Source organism: Bison bison, unplaced genomic scaffold, assembly GCF_000754665.1.
Source record: "Bison bison bison isolate TAMUID 2011002044 unplaced genomic scaffold, Bison_UMD1.0 scf7180017864491, whole genome shotgun sequence".
In the NCBI taxonomy this organism is placed as follows: domain Eukaryota; kingdom Metazoa; phylum Chordata; class Mammalia; order Artiodactyla; family Bovidae; genus Bison; species Bison bison.
In genome coordinates, this window is record NW_011495050.1 from 23,453,479 (window position 1) to 23,469,979 (window position 16,501).

Consider the following 16,501-nt stretch of genomic DNA (forward strand, 5'->3'; position numbering starts at 1 on the left):
TTCCCTTAAGATAAAACCAAAGGGAAGAGGGTAAATTAATATATGGTATAGATTAGTAATAGATATTAATAATGATGATTCATCAAAAGGAAAGGTTGTTTTAGAAGGCAGCATATTCTGTAAAATACTTTATAAAGGATTTTCTGTTAAAAATGGTTGAAAGAGTTTTATCACTTAATTAAGATTTAGATATGCCATGAATTTTCATATATGGAACACATAATTCCCTAACAATGCCAGCTAATGGTTCTCCAGTATCACAGGTCTGTTTTACATATTGATAATATAAAATTTTACATATTGATAATATAAAAGTCTGTGACAGATCAGAAGTTTTCTAAGTAGCTTTTTTCTGAATTCAGTCCATTACTTTAGTAAAATAGTTATAAACTATGGGCAATTTGCCCCAGTAAGGTAGTGTAAGGTATTTATAAGGTATTTAATGCAACAGTTGTTTGCTTTGTATGATGTTGTAGAAATAACACTAATTATAACACTAATACACTAATCATAGTGTTACCGATTCCTTTGAGTCATTTAGTCTATATTCCTATTTGCCTCACCTTTGTGTCCTCACATATAACAATATAGTTTAATAGTTTCTAAATGTGTGCACAAAGATGTGTGTCTGAAGTTGAAGTATTTGGGGATTGCCTGGGGTAGACGTGAAACCCATGCATAAAAATTAATTGTGAAAATAGTACATGACTCTAGAATCAAATACTGAATGGTGGTATTTAAATTTTGAATGTTATAGAAATTCAAAGATAACAAAGGTAACAGGCTAAAACAGAGACAAAGTAGAACTGGATCTTATGGTAGACAGCCCCCAGGCATGTCTTTCCCAGGGACACGTGGCTCTGTGTGACCTCCAGTGGCCCTTCATCTCACCATCACAGAAAGTGTCAGGATTCCCCAGTAGCTTATTCTTTATCCCCAGAGTGATTTAAACAGTAGTGACCATATAGCAGATTAATACTTATATTAAAAATTAGTGAAGAAAGTATGTGATATAGTTGTTGTTTAGTCACTAAGTCTTGTCTGACTCTTCTGCAACCGCATGGACTGTAGCCCGCCAGGCTCCTCTGTCCATGGCATTTCCCAGGCAAGGATACTGGAGTGGGTAGCCTCTTCTTTTTCCAGGGGATCTTCTCGACCCAGGGATCGAACCCATGTCCCCTGCATTGGCAGGCAGATTCTTTATCACTGAGCACCTGGGAAGCCCATGTAACATAATACTATGCTTTATATGTACATGTATGTAATTGTATAATAGGCTAGGGTTTGTTTTGTTTTAGTGATGTTTGACTAAAAAATAACAGGGTATATTTTAGGTACAAGAACTGCTTATACCAACCAGAGCAAGTGGTAAGCACCTTCAGGGTCATCATCCTGGGAGCCAGTGCATTCTTTCCCGTAACACTGTCATCCTTATATTTTTGGAGCTCCTATTTTGCATTTCCTCAGAGTCTGTGACTCATTCTTTTCAGTATCCTCAGCGGTGACAGATCTTTTTCAGTTGAGAATGAATTTGACTTTTGGAACCAAGAGTCACTTAGGGCCAGGTATGATGAGTAAGGTGGAGGATCAAGCTGAAAAATGCTATTTTTGGTTAAAGTTGGCATGTGACAATAAAGTAATGAGCGTGTTTTCTGGCCTGGCTTATAAAGTAACCAATTTGGGGTTAAAGTATTCTAAATAATTTGATTTTCTGATCAGCCAAATACTTAAAATTGAAGCATTTGGTAAAATGCAGAATAGAGCAGTTAATTTAACCCTGTATTCAATCTTGTCACATTCTTGGGTGATCTCTGCAAGTGTTCATGATTATCGTAGCTCTCCATAGCCGGCAAGGATGTGAGAGATTAGAGTGAAGGAGAAGAGGGCGGCAAAGGAAGAGATAGCTGGATGGCAATGGACATGAGCTTGGGCAAACTTCGGGAGATGGTGAGGGACAGGGAGGCTGGCGTGCTGCAGTCCATGGGGTTGCAGAGAGTCGGACACGACTGGGCGACCAGACAACAACAACAATCTAGAACATATCCTGAAGAGCTGTTTGTTGGCAATGGTACATTTGTATTTCTGGTTTTTTTAACCCAGATAGATTTTATTAGCTTAATTTTCTCATTTGTTTTTTCCTAAAAGCAGAGGTTTTTTTATTGTTTTGTTGCAAATTACTTGAGGTTCCTGCAAGATGTGCCTTCTAGGTTCTTCAGGGGAAGAATTCCTCTTTTAATTGTTGAGCCATATTTCAAAGATGATGTAAAGAGTTGGAATATTCCTGCTAAAACTCACTGGACTTTAACCTATTATAGATAATTTTACTATTTTAATATCTTCTTTTTTTTTTCTATATCTAGTTAAAAAATCTAAGTTTAGAAGAACTGCAGATGCGGTTAAAAGCGCTGGACCCCATGATGGAACGAGAAATAGAAGAGCTTCGTCAAAGATACACTGCGAAAAGGCAGCCCATTCTGGATGCAATGGATGCGAAGAAAAGAAGACAGCAAAACTTCTGAGTCTAATTTCCTTTCTGTTTGTTTCTATGACTATTCTGGAGACCAAGAAACCACTAAGAATTGAAGAAATACTATGATTTTTTTTTAATCTCTAAGATTTGTGCTCTACAGCCAGGCAACAGCCAAAAACTGATGATGGTACAAACCCAGGTAAATTCCCAGAAGACAGACTTAATACGGTTTCCACTGTGTTTTCATTTTTAAATGATGAAAACAGCAGAAGTGCATTCTTCTCTGTATCTGTCAGCTACATACCAGCACTAAAACTCTGTTGTAAAACGAAGGCTGTGTTTAGAAACCTTGAAAATCCAAAGCTATTGTTTAATTGTACAGCACCGAAGGGCTTTATGTTACAATATCCTTTATTCTTTTCTAATAGCCTATTTATTGTATCCCTCTAGGTAAACTTATTTATTTATGCTGTTTCACTTTGTTTTGTTTTTTAAGGGCAAGATCAGGATAGCTTTGGTGAAGGTCGGGACATATTAATAGATGACAGTGTACAACCAAATTATACTGTAAGCCAGGAGCTACGGGGTACATTCCTTGATTTCCAGGATAGTTTTCCAATAGAAGCAGAGCAATAATAGCAATAGTACACAAATGGGCCAGGCATTTTTTTATACTGAAGCAATAATTCCATTTTTACCTTCTGAAATTTTAATTTTTTTATTTCTGACGTTTGGTACAAATAGGATTATATATATTTAGGTCGTACAGAGCTATAATGTTTAAAACCAAAGAAATCAATGGAACCCTTGCACAAAAATGTATGGTGAATATTTTAAAAGAAATAAATCCTTAAGACAAATGTAATTCTTAATATTGTTTCATGCTTCATGGGTAGGTCTGAGAGCTAAACTGTATCAAATTGTAATAAGCTCATCACATTTATTTCTGTGAAAATGCTCAGTTGTCCCCAGACTTTTTTGTTGATTTCATTTATTTGCTGCGAATTGGTAAACATCATGTGCCTGATGATAACAAAATAGCAAAAACGTTTGTACTGATCTTTGGGGACTGAAAAAAAAACAAAAAAGATTAAAACCATTAAAAAGAAACTCATTTCTAAGCTAAATGAACATTTGCATGATTGAACCGGGACCAGTCATTTCCTAAACTACATATGGCCATCTTGACAGCGTTTGTTCTTTTGTGTGTTTAATTACTATGTGTAAATCATAAAGACAAATAAATTTACTGTGCCACCCAGCACATTTCAGCTCTATCTTTTTTTAAAACTCATGACCTAGATTCTCTCTTTTCTAGGCAAGGAAGGTATGTTAGTCAGGACAGAGCAGGCTAGATTATTCAGTGATAACAACTCTAAACCTTCAAGGGTTTAACATAACCCAGATTACCGGTCACCCACATGTTCTGCTCCTAACCTTCACAGCCAGAGACCACGCTGACAGAGCTTCCACCATCTGCAACGTTGGTGGTCACCACAGCAAGGGAAGGAGCCCTGCAAGTCACACAGTGGCTCCAGCCAGCAGCGACAGAAGTTGTGTCATCTCTGGACACTTCTATTCCTTTTTAAAATGACCTTTGCACCCCGGGTAATACCTGGAGTAACATTTGTCCTTGCCCTGTTGAGTCCTTACAAACAGTAAACTGTCTCATTGGATACAAATTACGATTGTCAAAACGTGGTAAATATTGAAGATTTTATAAAGGTTATTAAAAATGGTGCTAGAGAAAACTTGAGTCCCTTGAACAGCAAGGAAATCAAACCAGTCAATCAGGAAGTCAGTTCTAAATGTTCATTGGAAAGACTGATGCTGAAGCTGAAGCTCCAATGCTTTGGCCACCTGCTATGAAGAGCCGACTCATTGGAAAAGACCCTGATGCTGGGAAAGATTGAAGGCAGGAGGAGAAAGGGACAACAAAATATGAGATGGTTGGATGGCATCACCAATTCAATGGACATGAGTTTGAGTAAACTCCAGGAGATATTGAAGGACAAGGAAGCCTGGCGTGCTGCAGTTCATGGGGTCGAAAAGACCCGAACATGACTGAGTTACTGAATGACAAAGACTGAGTTTACAATATATTCTTCAGCTACGTGTGTTTGGGTCAATCAGATGAGTCCATCAACTCAAACACCCTGCCCTTTTTTTTCTCTGTTTTTCTTTCAGTAAACTGCTGAATACCTCACCTAATTTGATGGAATCCACTGACTGATTTGTTACTAGCCAAGTAAAACCACCTACATGAAATGACAAGAAACCTGTGAAGATGATTTATGTCCTGTTTGCTAAACTAGAAAATTTATGCAAATTCATTCAACAAGGCCTGTTAACTACTCTTACTAATAAAGTCTCAACAAGAATCTTCCTTTTAATCCTGAGTATCCCATGTTTCAATCATAATTTTTGTGTGACTAGACTTTACATTTGTCTTTATATGTGTATGTTATATTTGTCTTTTTAAACATGTATGTTATTTATATATGTAATATTCTTTATATATATGTTATTTATATGTATATATTTACATGTTGTTATATTTGTCTTTCTCAATATATGTATGTTAGTCGCTCAGTTGTGTCTGACTCTTTGCGACCCCATGGACTGTGTGGACTGTACCCCCCAGGCTCCTCTATCCATGAAATTCTCCAGGCAAGAATACTGGAGTGGGTTACCGTTTCCTTCTCTAGAGGATCTTCTTGACCCAGAGATCAAACCCAGGTCTCCTGCATGGTAGGCCGATTCTTTATCATCTAAGCCACCTGGGAAGCCCAAATATATGTCTACACACCTATATTTAGAGATTTAAGAACAGTGGACATTGTTCCACTTCAGAACCTTAGGAAGCTCCAGAACATTTCAAGATAATCCGCCTTAAAATTTTCCTATCTTCTCACTCTCTGCCGACCACCAGTCAAAAAAGGAATTTAAAGTTTGGAAGAACCAAAAGCCATTAAAGAAACTTTCAAGTCTAGGTCAGCATTGATTAATCATTATTCTTAGGAAAGAGTTTTCTGGTTATTTTAATAAGTTTAAGAAGAAGCCACTTACTATTTTAACCTTGGTTGCTGAGAACATTCCAGAAATAGTTAAGTGTGCTTTCTGCACACCCCCATCCTTTCATAGATACAGTATTGTAGATGTAATTGAAGCTAATGAAGAAGGATTTCATCTTGCTGAAAAGTCAGCATCATTGTATATGTTGGCCTCTAGATGAGAAAATTTTTTCTTTGATTTAATGAACTTAGATGACTCATTGCTACAGGCTTACAATACACTTAGCTTATTTTAGCATAAATAGTTTTATATTCAAAATATGAGCTACTTTGGCCAGTTGGACAAGATAATTTATTTTAAATAAATTTATTTATTTAAATGGTTTTCAAAATAATAATGCCTGTTATTTGGGACACTTACATGTGTCAGAGAATTTGCTGAACAGCCTTACATGTATTATTTACATGCTTTTGAATTTCTTTCTTCTGCTTGTTTACTGAATCATATCCCCAACTTTTAAAATCACTCTCTACTCACTGAAAGATATGTAGCTTCTCTAGTGGAAATTATATATTAATAAGATGTTTTAAACTTAGTCACAGGAAATCTTTTCAAATTACTGACACGTTAGCATTCCATAGGAGTGCTATTTTCGTTTCCTATCCTGTATGTTAAAAGACTAATGATTAAAATAAATCATAATATACTAATAATAAAACATTCTAAAATAGAACAGTTTTAAAAAATAATTGGAACTGCATTGCATACTAAACTTCTTAAGTACAGACATTTAATTAGATATTTTATCAAAATGCTATTTTGGAGATTTTTTTTGGGGGGTGGGGGCCCAAAGCCCAGGAATCTGGAGTCTAACAAGAGGACTACTTGTCTTTGCTGTTTGAGTGATTTGCTAAGATACAGGGGCGCTTATATACCTTGGTAGCATAGTCTGATGTACTGGATCATGGCTCTCCTCCAAGGAGTCAATCAGCTTCTCTCCCATGTTCCGTGTCTACTCAAAACACCTTCAGCCTCAGTCCACCAACTCCCTGAGTCATAAAAAGACCCCAAAAGAGAAAGCAAGTGGCCAGTTCGGTTCTTCCACTAGTCTTGCAAGAATAGTTCCCAGTCCATTGCTTTTCTCACACTGACATTAGCCAGACTCCCTATTAATTTTTTTTCACTTGATTAAGCTCCCTAATTTAAAATTCTGATTCTGCTGGTCACTCTCCAGTTGGCAGAACTTTGCCTACCAAGTTAAGGATGAACTCTGTGCAATGGGAGGAAAAAAAAAAAGAATGAACTCTGCCTCCTGCCATTCAAGACCTATGTGTGTGTCACTAAGTCGCTTCAGGCGTGTCCGACTCTGTAATCCTGTGGACCGTAGCCCGCCAGCCAGGCTTCTCTGTCCATGGGATTTTTCCAGGCAAGAATACTAGGGTAGGTTGCCATGCCTTTCTTCAGGGGATCTTCCTGACCCAGGGATAGAACCCTTGTCTCCAGCATCTACCTGCATTGGCAGGTGGGTTCTTTACCACGGGCGCCACCTGGGAAGCCCGTCGAGACCTGCAGCTTGTCCCAGCCGTGACGCCCATCCTGCTTAACTGCTTTCTTTGAGGCCTTTCTTCCATCAAACCAAACTGCTTCCAAACTCTATTTGATTTCCCTTATTACTGGATTGTAAGGTAGCTGAAAGCAGAAACTTGGTGTTTATCTTGCTTTCTCACAGTGCTTACAAGGATGTTAGATGTATTTGGTAGTAAAGTTTCACTGAAGGCAACTAGCTTGAGTAACAGAATTACCATCATTAATCATATAGGCTAATCCCTCTCCTTACATCTTGGTAATCATGGTAACAAGAACAATAATGTCAACCAGTTTTTGAGCAGCTACCAGATCATGAACTGGATATATTATCTCAAACCTTCACAATAAGATGCATAGTCTTTTTCTCAGAAAAGACAGGATTAGAGAGATTAAATGAGATCACTAGGCTAGTCAATGCCAGCATGAGCTTAAACTGTCTCCAAAATCTTTGCTTTTTCCACTAGGACCACATTGCCTAATAAACACAGCAGGTCTGGCTTTAGAATTGCTGGACAGGGTTGCTGATCTATCTTGGAAGAAGCTTCAGTTAAAACTTAGGAGAGGACCTTGTTAGCTGATTTGAACTTTTTCTCCATTTCAGTGGAACCTAAATTTTCCAAAAAGGCACCCTATCTACATGACAGGAAAAGAAGCAGGGTGCATTTACTGAAGTTTCCAAGATGATTTGTACAAAAGCATTTTTTTTTACCCTTCATTAGGATATATTTTGGAGTTCTTGTGATATATATATATGTGTGTGTGTGTGTATATATATATATATATATATTTGTAAACTAAAATGTTAGCATCTTCTCCTCCTTACTAAAGTCTGTCTTTGATAATGAGTAGAGAAACATTAATCAGTACAGTGGAAGAAAGAAGACCTCAGGTCAATTACCTGGGTTCAAGTTCCAGCTCTATACTTTCATTGCCCTGGGCAAGAAGAAGTATTCAACCAATCTGTTTCAATTTCCTGATCTATAATAATGCAGCAACTGTGAAAATCAAATATTCTAGTACATGTGAAATATTAAGTGAAGTTCCTAGAATATGACTTCAAAAATAAACAACTCTTTTCAGTTTAAACAGTTTGTTTTTAAAAGAATAAAGAAAAAGGCCCTGGTCTCCATTGATAAACAAGTTTATTGTAACTTCTAAAGTGTATTAGCGTCTTCTAGAACCCATCAAGGATCTAACCTGCTCACAGATAGTGATTTAAGTATTTCCTTTCTTCCTAGAGCAAAGTCAGTAGTTAGGTTAAGCTATACTATCCCCCACTTAAAGAATTATCCTTTCTATTTTAGGGATATTATTAAGGCCAACATCTATGGCTCCATTTGTGAAGAACCATCAGGAAATTTTCAAATTTATTCTATAGTTTTATTTCAGTAAAGTCTTGGCATTCTGGTCCTTAAAAGTATGAATCATGTAATTGATTGGGTTTTCCAATTTACTTTGATCCTAGGAAGTTTGAAATCAAATTTAGAGCTAATAATTTTATAGGATTCTATGATCTACATGTCTACATTTCCCTGATCTTATATTTATAAAAATAGAAAGGTTTTTTTTTTAAAGGAAAAGGAGTTACCTGGAGGTATGAGTCTTTCCAGTATACCGAGAAAAATCTGGTTCCCTGTCATGCTATTTTTGTATCTTCTCATAGGGTTCCTGTGGGTGTCACATATGGTCACAGTGTGTCAAGGGGGGTTGCTGGTTAGGCCCTGGGCCTGGAAACCTGCTGGAGTCTTTCAGAGCATCACCACATGGGGAGAAAGAAATCTGTAGGGTATGAGGTCCCCTGGTCTGGAGGTAACCACTGTCTTTCCTCTTAGGGAACAAGCCAGGAGAGGATACCACATGCCTGCAGTCCTCATACCTCCTGCCCTCGGCAGCCTGCTCAAATCACATTTACACCAAAATTGATTTAGGCTAACCAGGCAAAAAAACCATGCTGTCCAAACCTGGGGCCAGTCAGCAGGTCAGAATCCCTTAAAATCTTATCTATCTCTCAGTGTTTTCCCATTTGTATTGTTCTATCCATAAGCCACTTTATAGTCTCAATGAAGAGAAAAGAGCAAATGGAAATAGGTTGTTTTTTTATAAACATGATAGATACGACAGTTGTAGCCAAAATTACAAAATAGTGTCATACCCTACATTTCCACAGTAGAAAAACAAGTATTCCATTTTATGAGAAAGCACTAAAAATTAGAATTCTAAAATGCTTCTAGCAGAAAATTCAGTGCCTGCCTGTATTTAAACCAAGCAACTAGTTGTCTTTAAATTTTTACAGAATTTTCCAAGGTGAACTGTAATTAGTTGAGTGGAAGCTAAATAACACCTGGCACTAAAGCTCTCAGCTTTTAAAATATTCTCTTTCTAATGTCCCAGTGAATACAGAGCTCACTGGACGGGGGCAGTTCTGCAGCTGTGCAGTTTTTCAGACTTCCCATTTATTCCATGACAGCTTTCTTTCCTATTTAAAAAGAAAATATTCTTAGCAAAAATATTCAAATGAGAAGACATAATAGCACTTGGAACCAAAACGTCTTCAATATTAAAAACAAGATACACTGAGCAATCTGAAATGTAGAACTGTTTCATTATTAATGAATCAATGTGCAAATTCATGAGTTCATTCTCTGTTGACCTTTCATAAAGTTTATAGAAGTTTATTCTAAAAGCATACCAGCTAATGACCATAAATCAGTTTCCACACTTAGAATGTGGCCTTTGGAAATTATGCCTGATATTAATGGACTAATGAACATAGGCCTTAACAAGTTTCAGCAAGGCTTTTCGGTTGTGAGGGTTTATTATTTGCTCTAACAAGTGAGTAGTGATTTGGAATATGATTCAGAATTTGAATGTGGTGGGCAGTCACAGAAGTCCAACAATGCTTTTAAAGTCCATAAGGCAAAATAATTTCACATAAATCTAATGAGTTGCTAGTTTGGGGGTTTTTTAACTTTTTATTTTGTACTGGGGTATATAGCTGATTAACAATGTTGTGATAGTTTCAGGTGAGCAGCACAGGGACTCAGCCGTACATATACATGGGTCCTTCTCCCCCAAACTCCCCTCCCATCCTTGCTGCTACATGACACTGAGCAGGGTTCCCTGTGCTATAACAGTAGGTCCTTGTTGGTTTCGCATTTTAAATATAGCAGTGTGTGCATGTCCATCCCAAACTCCGTAGCTATCCCTTCCCCCCATTTTCCCCTGGCAACCATAAGTTCTTTCTCTAAGTCTGTGAATCTTTCTGTTTTGTAAGTCAGCTCATTTGTATCATTTATTTTTAGATTCCATATGTGAGGGATGTCATATACTTGTTAAATGACTTCTGACGTCTTACCAGTTCCCCTGACCTTTACCCAAAGCAATGGTAATAAGTATCTACAAGGTATACAGAGATAGTCTATAGTAACCATTTCTAACTTGGCTGAAAGGAATCAAAAACTTCTGACAGAAAAGACCTATCCCTACTCTGTCCAATTTGAAGCAAATTCGTTTCTTTAGTTCTTGAGGTTGTTATAAAAAAGACATGAAAGCTTATCTCGTCTGCAGATAGGAACTCCTCAAAGGTAAGCATCTTTGACGTTCTGCCACCGACTTGATGCATGACCTTGAGTGAGTTATTTAACCTCCCTTTAAGTCTCATCTTCTTTGTCAAACAGGGAAGGCAGCCTCAGAGGCTTGTGAAAATGAATGTGAAACACACGTGAAGCTCTTAGCACACTGCCCCACACCCAGGGAGCACCGGCAAGTTTGTACTTTCTTTAACTCAACGACAAACATCTATTGAACCAGCTTCCATGCTAGGTTTGGAAACACAGGTGACCTGACTCCTGCCTGAGAACTGGTGCTTGTCACCTGGTACAGGGCAGACATACATGGGTGTGGTGAGAAATATAAAGACGAAGCCCTGTGGAGCAGGACAGGGGAGGTTTCACTGAAGGGGTACTTGAACTAGGCCTTGAGGCTTGGGAAGGCAGGAGAGAGAAAAGGGACGGTGGGGCGAGGAGAGCACATAGAAAGGCAGAGATGAGAAAGGATGTTTGGTTTACTTGCGAAGTCGAAAGTTTCATGACACGGGGAAGGTGTTCAGTGAAAATGCATTTGGGACCACTTGTCTTGCTTGCTCTCTCCTGCCATTTAGGAGTTCATCTCTTTTGGTTTGGGTTTTGTTTTCCCCAATCACTGAATGTTATCTAGATAAACTAATTGAAAGTAATATTTGGCCTCTTTCCTGGTGCCCCTGTCTCCCAGTCACACTCAGCTATACTCATTTCCATTATTTGATAGTATCTAGAAGAAATAATGTGTGCAGAGCCTTGCTAAGGTTGGGTATTGGATCAAAGGGGCCAGAGAAGGTGGGTAGAGAATTAGCAACAGCATCTAAAGAAGTATGCTTAAACTCAATTCCTCAGATCAACTCACTAGCATTTGCGGGACTGAAACATTTATCTTCTTTTTGTCAGTGATAGTCTTCTCAAGACGTTTGTCATTTTCCACCTTTATTTAGGGCAATTTATAAAGTAGCATACATTAAAAACAAGTGAGAAAAGGAAAGCAAAAACAAGAGAAGCAATCTGGAGCCATGAATCATATTATTGATAATAGAAAAATTGCTTACTGTGAATTTGGTCCAAAGCTTCCTGGAAGCCACAGTGAAGAAAGAAACCAGAAGCAGTTTACATTATCCAGCTACACTGTCCAAAATGGTAGCCTCGTGAAATGTGGATAGCCACACTGAGATGAACTGTAAGTATAAAATACACAATGTATTACAGAGACTTAGTACAAAATAAAATGTTGACTCTCCCGTTAATTTTTATTATTTCATGTTGAAATAATATTTTGGATTTGTTGGGTTAAAATATCTTAAGTTAATTTCACCTATTTCTCAGCACTTTTTAAAAAACCAGCTAAAATTTTGTAATTATATAAAAAAATTTTAATTACATATGTGGCTCATATTTGTGATTTGCATTATGAATTTATTGGGCAGTGCTGGTCTGTAAGATAAAAGCTTTCATCAACTAATGAATGGATAGAATGTGGGGTATCCATACCAGGAAATATGGTTAGCCATAAAAAGGAATGAAATAATGGGCACAGGAGAGTTGGGAGGGGTGACAAAAATGTTCCCAAATTGATTGGGGTGATGATTGCATAACTCTGTGACTATTAATAACCAATAAACTGTAAGCTTTTAAAAATGAATATAGTTATGTTAAAATCATAAAATAATTTTTTTTAATTTTAGGGGAGAAAAAGACAAAAGCAAACTCTGTTGCTCAGAAGAAACCCCATCATTCTTAGTACCTAGATAAGAAGTGTCTCCCTAAGGGGACCATTGGAAAGCACATGTGCATATTCAATTTAATATCAATATTCATGATAATATCAATATTCTCAGAGTTAACACTGCGGTGGTGTGCGCTGTTTTCAGTATCTGTCAAAGGCATCACACACCCTCAACTCAGTAAAACCTACACGCTGCTGCTGCTGCTAAGTCGCTTCACTTGTGTCCGACTCTGTGCGACCCCATAGACGGCAGCCCACTAGGCTCCCCCGTCCCTGGCATTCTCCAGGCAAGAACACTGGAGTGGGTTGCCATTTCCTTTTCCAATGCATGAAAGTGAAAAGTGAAAGTGAAGTCGCTCAGTCGTGTCCGACTCTTAGTGACCCCATGGACTGCAGCCCACCAGGCTCCTCCGTCCATGGGATTCTCCAGGCAAGAGTACTGGAGTGGGTTGCCATTGCCTTCTCCGGACCTACATGCTAATGGCTCCCAAATCCCCGCTTTCAGCCCAGACTTGTCATAAACGCCACAGCCAGGTATTCTCAGTGCCACACATGTGCCTCCAATTCAGCGTGACCGAACACTGCTGCCCTGTATTTTCAGCCCAGTGGGTGCTACATCTACCATTCAATCACCAGTGCTGGGCGTCCTTGAATCACCACTGTCTTTCGCCCTGCACCACCCAGACAATTCCAGCTTCCAGATGTTGCTCAAGTCTGTGTCCTCACCTCCACTCTCTCTCTCTGCTGCTGCCCCTGGGTCTTCCATCATCTCCTGCCCAGACGATTGCAGTGGCCCCTTAACTGGTCTCGGCTCCAAGTTCATTCCCCTTAACTCACCCTCCCTCGCATCTGCTGGCACGGTCAATCCAGAAGGCAATGGACTTCCATTACCTGCAGGATAAAGCCCATTAAAGCAAATAAGTCCTCTGACACCAGAGACCTGCCTCTGTTTCTCTTTCCGGTTCTGAATACTCCTTCAAGTGACCTATGGCTCCTGCCTACCCCTCCTGAGACTGAAGTGATCAACTGCTCATGCTGTCAGCTCTGTTCAGGTATACATAACCCGCTTTGTGTGCCCAGATGCAGATTGGGATCACCACACTTTCCAGATTGTATTACAGTGGCCATTCATTCTTCTGTATTTCCCACCAGCTAAGCTGTCTGAGGGCCAGGACTGTGCCCATGTTTTCCTCTCTCTATGGCATCAGCATGAGCCCCAGCATAGTAACGCTAAATAAACACTTGTTGAATAAAGGATAAAGAAATGTGAAAGGTGAAAGAAATGTGATTTAAATTTGGATCTAAGGAAGTGGCTAAATCAGAGAAGCCCAATTTTTAGGTGCTAAATGTCCTTGCTCATCTCCATGAGGACATGGGATATGTCTATTCAGTTCATCACAGTGTCTCTGATGTCATTCAGCATTTTCTGGATGGGTGGATGGGAAGACAAGCAAATGTATGAACAAAGATACAGGCAGAGAAATGACTTGAAAACAAACCAGTTTCATGAAAATAGTCCCAACATCCTCAAATTTACATCTGTGTCATCTCCCAAACCATAGTTGGTACTTAGTACTCAATACTTGGGAACCTGGGGAAGCATTGGTTTTGCCCTTGAACAAATAATTATCCAACTGAATATGAGAATTTGGGTGACAAATACCCCTGAATTCCCTGCACACAGCTGCACTATAGGCCTGAAAGAATACACCCCAGTTTCTAAAGGGGGAAACATAAGCTTTTTTATTGTCCTGCATAATGAAAATCTCTGGAGTCCTGGATGCTCTGTTTCATACAAAACAGACTGATGCATCACATTTGCTTCACAAAAAAAATATGAAAAAGACAACAGAGTCTTTTCGTTCTTTCTTTTTTTGGTCCCTATAATTCTGTTGTCAATGGTGCAGAAATTTGCATGGAAAGCGATGGATGTCTCTGCTTTTCAGAAGAATCTCAGGGCTTCCTGGATCATTAGGAACCAATTACAGTACTAAAAAGTGCTTTATAAAGTAAAACATTCAGTTGATGTGATGAGAAAATAAAAATGTACTTGTAAGCAATAAAGCTGGAGCAATACTATATATTTTGCTACCAGTTATATTTTTATTGTATAAATTTGCTATGTGTGTGATTAACACACACAAGGAAGCATTGATGACCTGCCATCACCACCACACAAAGACAGTGAAGAAGATACTACCTGCAATGTTCCTAAAATGCAAAACTGTGGCGTGAGCTTAATGGTACGGAATTCCCAGTCAGTTTAACAACACCTTCAAGTGTAGGAGCCAGACATTCTGCTTCATCCTTATTCCCACTCTTTCACCCAAACCCTGATGAGAAAGGGGAGGGCCTCACTTAAAGCACCCTCCTTGGTGGTTTGATCTGTTATTTCTGGAAACCTCATCAGTGCTACCACTCACTCAGCAAACATTCAGGGAAACTGGGTTCTAGACCCTCACGTGCCAGAGACATTCAGATGACTGAAGCACAGTTCATGCTAGTTGACTGAAGCAACTATATCTGTAATCTCAGCACTGAAATGAAAGCTAACAGAGGAATGGATTAGGGGCTTCAGGAGCTTGGAGAACTGGTGAGGGGGAGGTTTCTGTGCTAGTTCAGGGGAAGCGGTCTGACAGTGGAGAGGAGAGGGCAGATCCAAGAGCTATTTGGGAGACTGAGCAAGCAGGTGTGATAGACTAAACCGATGCCGGAGATAAAAGGATGCAGGGTCCAAAAGAGCACTGAGAAGCCCAGGTTGCACCACCCCGAAACACTGATAGAGTTCATTAAGTCAGAAATGGATTTGAAAAGTAGGATACTGAGGTCAGATTTGGACATGATGAATTCTCAAAATCTCTGAGATATCCAAGAGGAGGCATCCTGGAGTCAGCTGGAAGCACGACCCTGGGGCTGGATGAGAGAGGTAGGCCTGGAGATGAAGACATCTGCTGTCAGGTAGAGGAATGGACTGAAAGGACTCCAAAGACTGTGCCAAGTGAGCAGGCAAAGGGGGAGGACCAAGGATAACACCCTGGGGCAGGCAAGGCGGGACAAAGGGCCAGCAGAGTTAATAGTAGGCAAATTGAAGAAAGCAGGGAAAACCACTAGACCATTCAGGTATGACCTAAATCAAATCCCTTATGATTATACAGTGGAAGTGAGAAATAGATTTAAGGGCCTAGATCTGATAGATAGACTGCCTGATGAGCTATGGAATGAGGTTCATGACATTGTATAGGAGACAGGGATCAAGACCATCCCCATGGAAAAGAAATGCAAAAAAGCAAAATGGCTGTCTGGGGAGGCCTTACAAATAGCTGTGAAAAGAAGAGAAGCGAAAAGCAAAGGAGAAAAGGAAAGATATAAGCATCTGAATGCAGAGTTCCAAAGAATAGCAAGAAGAGATAAGAAAGCCTTCCTCAGCGATCAATGCAAAGAAATAGAGGAAAACAGTAGAATGGGAAAGACTAGAGATCTCTGCAAGAAAATTAGAGACACCTAAGGAACATTTCATGCAAAGATGGGCTCAATAAAGGACAGAAATGGTATGGACCTAACAGAAGCAGAAGATATTAAGAAGAGGTGGCCAGAATACACAGAAGAATTGTACAAAAAAAGATCTTCACGACCCAGATGATCACGAAGGTGTGATCACTGACCTAGAGCCAGACATCCTGGAATGTGAAGTCAGGTGGGACTTAGAAAGCATCACTACAAACAAAGCTAGTTGAGGTGATGGAATTCCACCTGAGCTATTTCAAATACTGAAAGATGATGCTGTGAAAGTGCTGCCCTCAATATGCCAGCAAATTTGGAAAACTCAGCACTGGCCACAGGACTGGAAAAGGTCAGTTTTCATTCCAATCCCAAAGAAAGGCAATGCCAAAGAATGCTCAAACCTCTGCACATTTGCACTCATCTCACATGCTAGTAAAGTAAAGCTCAAAATTCTCCAAGCCAGGCTTCAGCAATACGTGAACCGTGAACTTCCTGATCTGCAAGCTGGTTTTAGAAAAGGCAGAGGAACCAGAGATCAAATTGCCAACATCCACTGGATCATGGAAAAAGCAAGAGAGTTCCAGAAAAACATCTATTTCTGCTTTATTGACTATGCCC

At 39.3% G+C, this 16,501-nt stretch overlaps 1 protein-coding gene across 1 annotated transcript in view; it reads left to right on the forward strand.

Moving 5' to 3' along the window:
- The window catches only part of STK3 (serine/threonine kinase 3), a 305,086-nt gene extending 301,352 nt beyond the window's left edge, over positions 1–3,734 (forward strand). The window contains exon 12 of the mRNA XM_010863559.1: positions 2,361–3,734. Within this exon, the coding sequence (XP_010861861.1) occupies positions 2,361–2,519 (159 nt within the window). The 3' untranslated portion in view covers positions 2,520–3,734. The remainder of the gene's footprint in view (positions 1–2,360) is intronic.
- The last annotated feature ends 12,767 nt before the right edge of the window (positions 3,735–16,501 follow it).